Raw genomic sequence first — 13,277 nt, forward strand, 5'->3', positions numbered from 1 at the left:
AGCAATATAGTTTTCATCATATTTTCGCCTTTTTGACGAGGTTGTTCCTTTGCCCGTCGCTGCATGCTTTCCCGCATCAGGAGGCTCTGCATCGGACTCCTCACCACTGTCCGTGGCTATGCTCTCAGCGTGACCAGCCACAGGTGCATCGCTAGCATCCCGGTCAAAGGTAGACGACGTTGAAGGTGACGAATAATGTGGGTTGTTGTCGCTGGAAAGTGCACCTTCGACTGTTAGCTGACTGGTGGCAGCAGTGGATGTCCCTCTGGAAGGGCAATTTATCCTTTTTAGCCATTTATCCATTTACGGCGGTTAGCCGGGCGGCGGGCAACGTGTTTGTTTCGGCAGTGCAATTAATTCACTGACCACCAGAGGGTAGCCTATACATGTCTATGCATGACAGTGAGTGAACAGGCGCTTATTAATCCGCCGGTTTAAACATGTAATGACGCTCTTTACAAACGATGTTTTTTATTTTTTTTCTTTTGCATTTTTTCGCGTACCCCCTGTGTCACGTGGCGTACCCCTGGGGGTACGCGTACCACAGTTTGGGAACCACTGATCTAGAGGCTCACGCACTGAGTGTTATTGCGCTTTCTAATGGTGTAATAATGTAATAACCCACAGGGGCTCGGCGGCTCGGTCCGTGTCCAACGCATGTTTTAAAAAGGTTGTTTAATATAGGTAAAATATGACCTAGATGACGGTGATATTGTGTTTTTATTCAACTGCATTTAGTGTAAAAAGTTACCATAGAAACAATAATAATGTTGAGCTGAAAGTGAGAAAAGAAAAAAGTCTGATAAACACATGATCGTGAGTTACTTTTCACAGAATAGCATGAGGAATACGATAATATAAGGAAATTTCAAGGGGTGGATCCTGAATACATGAGTCATGACGGTGCCCACTTTGCCATTTTCAGTCACACACAATCAATGCTGCTGAGCGATTTTACATGGCACGTGTTACATCAATATTCATGCAAAGTCTATTATCCTCATTTAATCTCTTCCCTTTTGGTTTTCAAAGTCACCCGATGGAGGAGGGAGGGAGCAGGAGAGGAAGGTGTGAATCCGCAGTGATGTCACATGACTCACAGGGCAAGAGGAGTGACGGGACGGTGCCGTCTGAGGGATCGGCCTGGGTGAACTGAACACCGGTGGTTGATGGCTCCTGTGGTTGATGGCTTGGCTTGAGCAGCCTCACCCTCCATTTATATCTGCAGGGTCAACATGTCACAGTGTGTTCAACTATAGGTTTACCCGCTTACACAGGTACACGCGTGGACCTGGTCTGCTGTTTCATCACTTCTACGAGCTGACTGAATGAGTCAACGTGGATCGGCCTGATAAAAATACCCTTTTTGGTGTTTGACTGGCATCACATGTGGTTCTTCAGTAGACTATATTCACAGAGGTGTCCAGGTAGAACCAACTCAGGTGCACTAATCATTGCTCTGCTCCTTTAGTGAACCAGGGCATGACTAGATTAATCTTAGCTATATAATCAAATGTCATACTTTCCATTGTTTTTAATCAACATTGTTTATACGTTTTAGTCCTGGCTCAGTCGACGTGAATGGTTTATGAAGCGTGTACAATCTACTTCTACAGGTACTTGGCACCTCTTTCACCTGATAACTATGGAGAGGGTGACAACTGTGTAAAGTCCTACAGAGGCGATTGATATCATCGGCCCTGTGGAACATTTATAAGATGAATCTTCGAAAAGGAAATGCTGTATAATACAGCTCTGTAGTACTGTTACAGTACATTCACCTGATTGTTTTGGTTTTGTTTTACTCTGCCTCACATTACTTATATCAAGAACTTTTGACTGGTGTGCTCTGACCTCTATAGACATACACCTATAGCATCCATCTTTTTCTTGGCCTATAAGTGCTGTATAGCAGTAAAGCAATCTAACGTAGATATCTGCCATTTATCCATCTGCTGACACGCTGTTTCGAAAGGTAAATACTAAGTGAATTTCTAAATTGATTATTTAAATGTTGTCCTATATCGATATTTTTCTTCCATTGATTTCCTGCACAAATGTGTCGCTGTGTGATTGCTTTGTTTTAACATCAGAGTTAATAACCTGACCAGACCTTTGAAATTTGTGAAACAAATAAGCTCAACACAGTCAACAGGATTTAGTTTTTTTGTGCGTACCAAAAGTAAACGGACACCATTTGGGTCCGCATCAACACACTTACACACAAAACAAACGTAGAGCCTAAGTAGAGGTTGATTGACTCAGGATGTTCTGTCTTAAAGTACCTCATGCCACCTAGGTGACGTTGATGTGCTCCTCCAGAGTTTATTGCAAAGTTTGCGATAAATTCTACCTGGCCTGGTGTTACATGTTGCCATCTAGGAGAACTCACTGAGACCCCGCTTACACGTACATGGTTATTTAGAAAAGCTGAGACATTTTCCTTCATTTGTGGCCTTCTTTTACATGCAAACAGAGAATTCTGCGCCAAAAGTGCGACCTATGTATATATTCAGAAAGAGGAAGTGTGTGAACGATGTTACTTTTTCAAAAGGAGAGGGGGAAATGGCCGTTTATTAAAATAGCTGGCCACGTGTTATTGTAACCTGAGTGTGTGTGGTGTTGGCTGGTTTAACCTGTTGCACACTGATTGCTCAATGTGCAACAGGTTTGCAGCCTCACCTGGCCCCAGAGTCCAATCAGACTCGGCCAGGTGAGGCTATTTCAACCAGTCATCGTCCACACAAACTCCCATCACTACTACGAAGCACACTGAACATACCAAGGCTTGATTTGGATAACCTGGATCGACAAAGACGAAACTCACAATCAGAGTTAAATGGTACCACAAAGCTCACGTAGGAGTTAATTTGTCAAGCCAGGTTTTCCCCTTTACAAAATGGATAGATCCAGAGCATTGTATTTCACTCAAAAGGAACAGATTGTTATAATAAACTCCTATGAGGAGTTCAAGAATGAGATTACAGCTAGGGGCAACACAGTTGCACATAATATGTCTAGGGAGGCATGCTGGCAAAAAAATAACCGTTTGTGTAAATTTGTAAGTGAAAAGTTTTGGCATATTGTCTAAAAAATAACTATGCCAAATGCAGAATTGTTCACCATTAATCCCAATAGAATGATGATGATTTCAAAATGCAAAAGCAACGTCCAACCTGCTTTATTCTATCATTTAGGGAATTCACATTAAATACACCCTATGTAAGAAATGTATAGCATATGTTTTTAACTGCTGAGAGGTAGCGGCGGTGGCGTATTGGATTAGTATAAGGCCAGAATGCCAGCATTAGTCAGGGATCAAATCTCGCCTGTCCATCATCATGCCTATTCCTCCCAACTAGATGTGGTGCCAGCACGACCTTGAGAACATGGGTTCAATTTCGGAATAAGCACAACAACATAATTCAATGTGGTAAGTTTTAGGCGTCAATTAGAATAATTTCAGGTAAATGTAGCCTGTGGTTTGTAATAGGCTAGGCACTAACCTTTAATCTGATGCTGATTACCTACAGCTGTACAGCTGTAGCTGTAGTTGTTAAAAAAAACCTGAGCAACACCACTGGATGGGGGTCAACTCCACCGCCCTTCACCGTTTCGCCAGAGCTGGCCCTTGCTAATAATGAAGGGCAGCCGATGATGGCCTGAGTGGATGCGTTTGTAATGGATATGTATTCATGTATGGGCAATGAATATACAAAATTGTCTTACTTATCAAATGTGAGAGTGTAAATTCATTTGTGTATTTTTTTAGTTGAAGGAACAGACATTGTATTGAGGGAGCTGCCGACAGTGGTATTCAATCTCCAAGCAGAGGTAGCCTATAACTGTCAAGGCAAAGTGTCATGTTTTATTCTAAATGTTGGCAGAATTTTGGAAGAATGGCCTATAATAGGTTTCCCTGATTCTTTCAGGACATAAATGATGACGAGACTCTGTCGGCCTGTGAGTCCAGGGTGACTATGGAGGTGAATTTTCTTAACAACTCTCACACCTATAATATGAATTTGCAGAATAAAAAATGCATATTGTGTCACTGACATAGCTGTTGGTTATGTAAGGGAGCCATGGTGATGCAGCGACGCTAAATGAGAGCGACTTTCGTGTCACAGCTAACCCAGGCTTTGAGCGCAACATACCTCGCTAACCCACTAATCGAGGTTCGTAGTATACCCCACAGGCTTCAAGTCAATCAGCATCCTATGAGGAACTACCTGATCTACGTGATAGAAAGATGGTCCATGGCAAGATCCCTTGCACACATCCTGTTACCCTTTCACAAGCATTATACACCTCCAATCAGGTGGATCCTCCTCAGAATGTGCCTTATTACAAGGAATTCGTCTTGGCATTTTATGCAAACATTAACAAACAAACAAAAACATAGGCTAAAGTAAAAATGTAACCCACAAGTACTGAAGGCAGAAAACATGTTCTTTAAAAGAAGGCTTTACAGTTGTGCAAGAATGTGCAAAATAGGCATGTGTGATGTGCTAATGTTCAAAGTATTAAGTATCTGCAATACACAGTATATTAGGAAAGGGAGAGGTGGTCATGGCTGGAGGAACCAAGTGATTTTCCACGGTGAAGAAGCAAAGGGATTCATACCGACTGGAATGGGAAGAGGGTCATCGAATACAGCTCCAGTACCAACATTATTGGTTACAATGGCCATCAGACGGCAAATTATATAACTTAAATATATACACAAAGGGCTTTCTAAGTGAAACAGTGATACAGTGGAGAAGATGAGCAAACATACTGTATGTAATGTTATTACAATTATGCCATTTTCCACACCAGTGTGTCTGTGTGCTGGTTGTCTGGCCCTGTCACGGTTAGCTCATTACATTATTTTCTCACGGATCCAATTTTGTTTGGAGCTGCAGCCGAAAGGTCTCTGAGGTCTCTGAGCTGTAGGGTTGATGTCTTTCATCAAAGCACAGGCTTCTTCTTCCGGGCTGTTGGACCCGAAACTGTGAAAGAAACAACTGCTTAAACACCGGCAGCTTTTACCAAGCATCTTCAGAGATACATCACTTACATTTACATTTAGGGCATTTAGCAGACGCTTATATCCAAAGCGACTTACAATAAGTACATTTGTCATAAGAAGTGAAACAATATATCGCTGTCAGTACAGTAAAGATGTTCATAGAGCCAAGTGCAAGTACTAACAATCACTAGGCTAACCCATTCACCGTGTACAGCAATGCTAGCATCTACTGCAGATGCTACACAATTAAGTACTATGAATAAGTGCAATGTAGATTAAGTGTGTACAATGAGTGCGTACATTAAGTGCCAGGACGTACAACATACAATGGTGGCCGGAAGGGGCTGGGTATATATGCAGAGTCGAGGTGAACTCTGAACAGGTGAGTTTTGAGTCTTTTGCGGAAGCTAGTGAGCGACTCTGCGAGCGATCCTGACATCGGCAGGGAGCTCGTTCCACCACTGAGGTCCCAAAACAGTGAAAAGTTGTGACTTTGTTGATCGACCTTTGCTTGCTCTTAGCGGTGGCGGTACCAGACGTCCAGCTGAGGTAGTTGAGTGGAGGGATCGAGCTGGGGTGTGTGGCTTTACCAATGTTTGGAGGTAGGCAGGGGCAGTTCCATCGACTGCCTTGTATGCCAGTACCATCATCTTGAATCTGATGCGAGCTACAACAGGGAGCCAGTGGAGGTCCATGATTCTGAAAGGGGTACTTTCACAACGTGGGATCGTAAGTCTGATATAAACAAAACAAAGGTGATGGTAGTGACCGTATGGAGACTGGTATGGATAGGCTGTGACTGTCACTGCCGCCGTGTTGGTTGCTTACGTTTAGTTTAAATTATGTATAATTATTACATTAATAATTATTCCATTCTATAATACTTATTTAACCCCTTGCCAAGCAAAGTAAACAGCCTTTACATCCCCAACGCATGCTGAAACAAGGATCCTACTGAGATTTTCTCGGGCACCATAGTGACATAATACCACAATGGGCCTCTTTTGAATATCTATTGAAAAATAGTACTCAGCATCTTACCTTCCAATGGTGAGAAGAGTACCATCCACCCACCTCCACACTCCCTCATCGCCGCTCTTCAGACCCACCCAGGCTGGCTTGTCAGATGAAAAGTGAGAAACAAATTCCTTGGTTCTCAAAAATGGAGAATGACCAAATGAAAGGGATCATTGATTAGCATGGTTGGGGGGAGAGAGGTCGACAACATAACGCTGAAGGAGAAGGACAGCTCACCTGCTCCTCTCTAGTGTTTATGGTGGCGAGGTCGGCTTGTTTGTAGGCACAATCTTTTCGGCTTTCCTCACTGCTTCTTGGTTTTTAATTTGCGGCAAAATGCAGTAACAACTGCAGGGAAGTCTTCCAATTATCAGTACAACCCTTTTGCTCTGAGAATACGAAAAAACATAGACCTACATGGACACACTAATAATTAATTGAATTCCCTGGATGCAGGGCAATTGATGACGAAACATTTATTTAGGACATTTGTTGCAGGAAAGTATTTGTTAATAATAAAGCATGATCATGGGAAGACACAGACAGAAATTTACCAACAATCTTCAATGAGCCAATGGGTGAACATGATTCTTAACGGGAAACGTTCAAATCGTGGACAGTAATAACAACCAAGGAAACACAGGTGAGTGATCATCGTGGAGAGTTAAGGGTTGGCCATGGCTGAAGTCAGCCATTGTGGCAGACACCCAGTTCATTTGCATTACACAATGGTGCGTGGACACGCGTGTGGAAGTGGACACGTCTGCAAGGATGCTAGACGGCTTAAGGAGTCTACGCCTCAAAGAAGTCAGGAGATCGGCATGGCCTCAGTATCAGACTTTGTGGCTACAGTTGGCGATACAAATGCTAAATGATACTTGAATCAAATACCAACTCATCGCACAAGACTCTTTTCAAAAAAAGCGTCACTGAGGACTAACACAGGTGGCGCTCACGTCACGGTACACTGGACAGAGAGATCACAAGCCTTCTGCAACACCGGCTTCATAGTGTGTCAGGGCGTGAAACGCTTTCTAGCCGGATGTATTACTAACAAGGCTTGCTCAATTGAACGACAAAATGGATAGATGACGGTACCCCCACCCCAGCATTGTTGGCTTCAAGGTGTTTTCCTAAAAGGTTCTCAGATGTCCTCCCCTTATTGACATGCGGTAGGTTGTGAAGTCTCAGTCCCTGATGTTGGAGCAAGCCTTCTCCCTCTCCCTCAGAATACAGATTGGTAAATAGGGAAGTCCCCACAACTTCCGGGTCAAAGGGGTATCAAATCAAACTAGCCCATACATTAGTCCCAGCCTTGTCAAATCCCATTTCATTGCCCATCAAGCATGCCGGAGACATTTAAAATAACAGATTAACTAATTTAGGACCCGAGATCATCTAGCCCTATGATTGAATAAAGTAGCGATCTCCTAAAGGAAATGGCCTGTCCTTAACACCCATCACACTAATGATGGGTCTGCTCCTCTGATGTACCAGGGCACGGGAAGTAAACTGTTCTTTACTAGTTTAGTCTACTACTCGTGCCCTGGTACATAAATGAAGCAGATCCATAATTATTGTTATGAGCGATTCCTGTGTTTGTCCTCTGTCTAATGGGTCTATTGCAATCAATAAAAGATAAGCCCTTATACAAGATTCAAGGTTTGTTTTGCCAAATGCACCGAATACTGCAGTGGAATCATCTGGGTATGAATCCGACCATCTTGGCTCTACTTACGGGCGATTCCGAGGCCTGTGACAACCACAAGGAGGAGAACCACGAGGAGCCAAGGGAGCACGGCTCGGATCCTGCAGGCCTTCTTCTGCCCTGAAGCCTCGGCCACCTCTTAAAGAGGGAGAGTGAGAGAGGAACAACTGACCAGTTAGAGACTGCAGTCTCAAGCCCTCACTGGTCCTGGTGGGAGTGTGGAGCATGGAACACAATAGACTGACCATGTTGTTTCTAACTAATACGACTACTAATACAAAACGACCACTACTACTACTACTACTACTACTACCACTACTACTACATCTACCACGGCTGCTACTACAAGAATTAAATGATTAATAAATCAGATCCTTGATACAATTCTAATAATTGTGTTGTAAAAGTGCTTTACCATGGATACACAATGACAGTCCTGCACTAAATAATAGATCGTATTTCTGTTTTACATTTTAATGTTTTCATTCTGCCAGGAAACCAGGTGCAATATAATATATATTGACTAATACAACATTATTTTCTGGGAGAGAACATTTAAGAGTCTCTCACACAGCTGTGCTAGCGTATGTCTTTAAAAATATGCAGCGTAAGCATTTAGTACTCAATTGTGTTAAATACTACAAGGCATTGTGTTGTAATCTCATACCTGAGTATTCGTTATCCACAGCTTCCCCTTTACTGTCTCCTTCCATCCAGGGTTTATCGTAAACAAACAGACTTTCCACACTGACGTAAATATCCACAATCCTCTCCTTAACCCCCTTGGTGGTGACCCCAGCGGCCACATTCCCATTTTCAGTCCTAGACATTATGCACTTTCAACTTCACTTTTTAAATTCACTCAAATACAGCGGAAACTTAGTTCACAGGCTTACAGACAAAGTCAAAACAATGTCAAAGATACATGGTATTGTGTCTTTTATGTGGTGTTAGTCTATAGCGGTAGAGGAAGGTAGGTAGGTAGGTAAACCATTGTGATGAGGAAGTAAAGAGAACAGGGAAATACAAAGAAATGTTGGAGATTGTCTCGTTCCTCTTTACCATATAGGGGGCCAAGCACCAAGTGCGAGAAATCCTATTGTAATTGTTAGTTTCAGACGGATTGTTTGATTTGACCACCTTTGGGACATTAAGGGCCGAAGGCTCTAATGGTGTGATCCTGATGCCTCTTACACCACCCATACGAGTTGCAAGTGGTGAAATCTCCCAGATTTCTTGCGGCATTTCAAAGAGGAACGCCCCCTTTTGGTCGGTCCTACTCGGAATTCTGAGAGTAAACAGTATGGAAGTAAATCTGTGCCATCGGATTTTGAAAATAAAAAGCCAAAACGCTAGTCAGTGTTTACTGACGTTGATTTACCTTTGAGCATTTCCTATTATAGGCTACTGTGTAAAGTGCTGTTTGGAATTAACTTTTGTATCAAAAAAGAAGAATCGAGTGACGCTCTTATTCCCGCTCTCCTTGCTTGACCGCGATCTAGCATCTAGGATCAATTGCTCTTCCTTGGGTCCCCGGATGTTAACACTGAATTTTCCGACATTGAATTTTGTATTTGTACCACGTTGGCCATTTTAATGTAGATTTTAAATGCTCTTACATGCTTGATAACATTGCTACTTTATTCCCATACAAATGGATCGCAGCATCACTGCTCAAGTAAGAGTAAGTCCATTGACTAAAGAACACTGCCGCCCGACACATAAAATGGTCCAATCAAATTGAAGGAGCCAAAAATCGCAGTTATCTAAACAGCCAATCATCATTAAACTTGGTGTAGTTAAAGCCACATGGGTGAAGATTAATTTATGTGAAGGCTATCCAGATTGGGCCATAGGGGGCGATATAGCAAACAATGTTTGCTATATCGCCCCCTAATGTTTCTAAGGAACCCATTACCTGCAACAACGTGGCCACCGGACGGACAAATTAGCCCAATACACTTTCTACGTGATAGAAAGACGGTTTATGGCAAGATCCCTCACACACATCCTCTCACCCTGTCACAAGCATTACACACATTCAATCAGGTGGATCCTCCTCAAAATGTGCTTTATTACATGGATATTTTTTCTTGGTATTTGGTGCAAACAATAACAAACAAAGATAGGATAGAGTAAGAAAATAAGCCACATGTACTGAAAGCAGATCATCAATATCAAAATAGAAACATTTACATTAAGAAAACAATATGGCAAATATCTGAGGAATATAAAAGAGAACAGTCTGTTTTTTTAAAATATAAGCTTTACTGCCGTGCAAGAATGTGCAAAATAGGACCATGGAATGTGCACATGTTCAAAGTATTAAGTAGACGGCAAATTATGTAACTTAAATATATACACAAAGGGAATTCTAAGTGAAACAGTGATACAGTAAAGAAGATGAGCAAACGTATGTGATGTTATTAAAAATATGCCATTTTCCACATCAGTGTGTCTGTGGGCGGGTTGGCTGGACTCTGCCATGGTGAGCTCATTCTATTATTTTCTCACAGATCCAGTTTTGTTTGGAGCTGTAGGAGAAAGGTCTCTGAGGTCTCTGAGCTGTAGGGCTGACGTCTTTCATCAAAACACAGGCTTCTACTTCCGGGCTGGCGGACCCAAAACTGTGAAAGAAACGATCGCTAAGTCGTCGGCAGCATTTACCAAGCATCTTCAGAGATACATCGGGTGTCCATGATTCTGAAAGGGGTACTTTCACATCGTGGGATTGTAGGCCTGATATTAACAAACCAAAGGTGATGGGAGTGACCTTGTGGAGACTGGTACGGATAGGCTGTGACTGTAACCACTGCCATCTTGTTTGCTTACGTTTAGTTGAACTTATGTAAATGATTCCATTAATCATTATTCCATTCTATGATAATAATTGAACCCCCTAAAACCCCCATGCCTATCAAAGTAAACAGCCCCTCCATCCCAACGCATGCTGAAACAAGCATCCTACTGAGACTTTCTCAGACACACAGGCCTCTTTTGAAAAATAGTTCCATCCACCCACCTCCACACATATACACATCGTCTCTTTGGACCCACACATGCTGGCTTGTCAGGTGGCAATTTGGAAACAAATTCCTTGTTTCACAAAAATGGAGAATATCCAAATGAAAGGGATCATTTATTAGCACGGTTGTTCTGTAGTGGTTACCGTGGCGGGGTTGGCTTGTTTAACCTCATAATGTTCTCGGCTTGCCTTCTTGTACTTTCCTTCTTGTTTTTTTTTTGCGGGAAGATGGAGTAACAAATGCAGTGATATCTTTTCCACTCACCACAACCACCTATCGAAATACAAAATCATGAATTTAGACACAGTAATAATTAATGGAATTCCCTGATGCAGGGCAATTCATGAAGAAGCATTTATTGAAATGCTAAGTAACTTAACTTAATGGAGAAATAATGGGAGTCATCTCAAGGTGCAAGGATCATTTGTAGAAATGCATTTATTAGATGCACTAGTAACAATGTTATAATTTGGTTATAATTTGTTTATAACCTGACATTAATATCAGGATGATTTTTTCCACAACAGCAATGTATATGTATGCATGCATCAACACACACAAGCGCGTACACTATTACTATTTTATTGTTGCTATGCAGTACTGTTGTACTCACCACATAGTTTCTCCTGGACCGGGTCAGACTCCTCTGTTACTGTGCTGGTTTTGTTTAAATTATTGGCCATGGGCTCCTTTCTTTCAAAATTCCTCTGGTTCTTTTCTTCCTTCACTGGATGTGGGGGTGGGAGTGAATCAAATACTTAACTTTGTCATTTGCCAACTCATCACACAAGACTCTTTTCAAAGAGGCGCCATCGTAGGGCAAACACAGTAATGTGTTAGAGTAAACTCATCACACTAACGATCGGTCTGCTCCTCTGATGTACAAGGGCACTGGTAGTAAACTGTTCGCCAATAGTTTGCATCCTCTGTACATAAATGGAGCCAATCAATAATTATTTTGATGAGCTATTGTGTTTGTGTGTTTTCTGTGCTTGTCCTCTGTCTAATGGGTATATTGCAATCATCAAAAGATAAGACATATATTAGATTCAAGGTTTGTTTTGCCAAATGCACCGAATACTGCAGTGGAATCATCTGGGTGTGAATACGACCATCTTGGCTCTACTCACGGGCGATTCCGAGGCCTGTGACGACCACAAGGAGGAGAACCATGAGGAGCCAAGGGAGCACAGCTAGGATCCTGCAGGCCTTCTTCTGCCCTGAAGCCTTGGTCACCTCTTAAAGAGGGAGAGTGAGAGAGGAACAACTGACCAGTTAGAGACTGCAGTCTCAAGCCCTCACTGGTCCTGGTGGGAGCGTGGAGAATGGAACACAATAGACTGACTATGTTGTATCTGGAAATGTCTAGTATTACTAATAATACTACTACTATTATTGCCAATACAGCTTCTACTATTACACTTACTACTACCAGTGCTACTATTACTACTACTACAATTATATTACTACTATCATTGCTACTACTACTACTTATAATAATAATAATATTTCTAATACTACCACTGATACAACTTTTACTACTACGAGTGTAGTATTCCTACTACTACAACTACCTCTACTCAATAATAATAATAATGATAATTACCTGATTATAAATATCTGATCCTTGTTACAATTCAGATTATTGTGTTGTTAAAGTGCTTTACCTTTGATAAACAGTGAAAGTCCTGCAATAAATAGGCCATCGATTTTTTTTCTGTTATACATTTTAGTTTTTCATTCTGCCAGGGAAGCACGTGCGTTATGCTTAAAAGTAATACATTTCTGTAGAGAAAGCTATTAAGAGACTCATTGTATCTTTATGTCTTTAAAAATATGCAGTTTAAACATTTAGTACTCACATTGTGTTTGAGTTGTGTTAAATAGTATAAGGCCTTGTGTTGTAATCTCATACCTGAGTATTCGTTCTCCACAGCTGCCCCTTTACTGTCTCCTTCCATCCAGGGTTTATCATAAACAAACAGACTTTCCGCACTGACGTAAATATCCACAATCCTCTCCTTAACCCCCTTGGTGGTGACCCCAGCGGCCACATTCCCATTTTCAGTCCTGGACATTATGCACTTTCAACTTCACTTTTTAAATTCATTCAAATACAGAAGATACTTACTTCACAGGCTTACAAGCTATTTACCTTCTATTTTGTTTTCAAATTAATGTAATTTTATGTAACAGTAGTTTCTATTTCACGGAAATACGCTAAGTCAAATCAATGTCTTATTGTCATGGTATTGTGTCTTTTATATGGTGCTAATCTAGAGAGGTAGAGGAAGTGAAAAGCCTTAGGCAAACATTGTGTTAAGGAAGTAAAGAAAAAAAGGAAATACAAATAAATGGTTAAGAGGGTTTAGTTCCTCTTTACCATACAGGGAGCCAAGCACAAAGTGTGAGTCAATATTTTTTAATTGTTAGTTTTATTATTATTTCACCAAAAAGACCTACACAGCCTAAACCGCTGTCATACTTTTTCTGAAACTTTCCGCAGTTGTAG

The 13,277-nt window shown here is 41.6% G+C and overlaps 1 protein-coding gene across 1 annotated transcript; it reads right to left on the reverse strand.

Moving 5' to 3' along the window:
* Positions 1–9,803: 9,803 nt before the first annotated feature.
* On the reverse strand, positions 9,804–13,022 carry LOC307074090 (uncharacterized protein). Its single transcript, XM_079734094.1, has 5 exons — positions 12,681–13,022; positions 11,896–12,003; positions 11,379–11,492; positions 10,909–11,038; positions 9,804–10,366 (listed from the first exon to the last, which is right to left on the reverse strand). The coding sequence occupies exons 1-5, from the start codon at positions 12,841–12,843 to the stop codon at positions 10,234–10,236; spliced, it is 648 nt and encodes a 215-aa protein (XP_079590220.1). The 5' UTR covers positions 12,844–13,022; the 3' UTR covers positions 9,804–10,233.
* Between the last annotated feature and the right edge of the window lie 255 nt (positions 13,023–13,277).

Source organism: Pollachius pollachius, assembly GCF_949987615.1.
Source record: "Pollachius pollachius genome assembly, chromosome: 4".
NCBI classification, from domain to species: domain Eukaryota; kingdom Metazoa; phylum Chordata; class Actinopteri; order Gadiformes; family Gadidae; genus Pollachius; species Pollachius pollachius.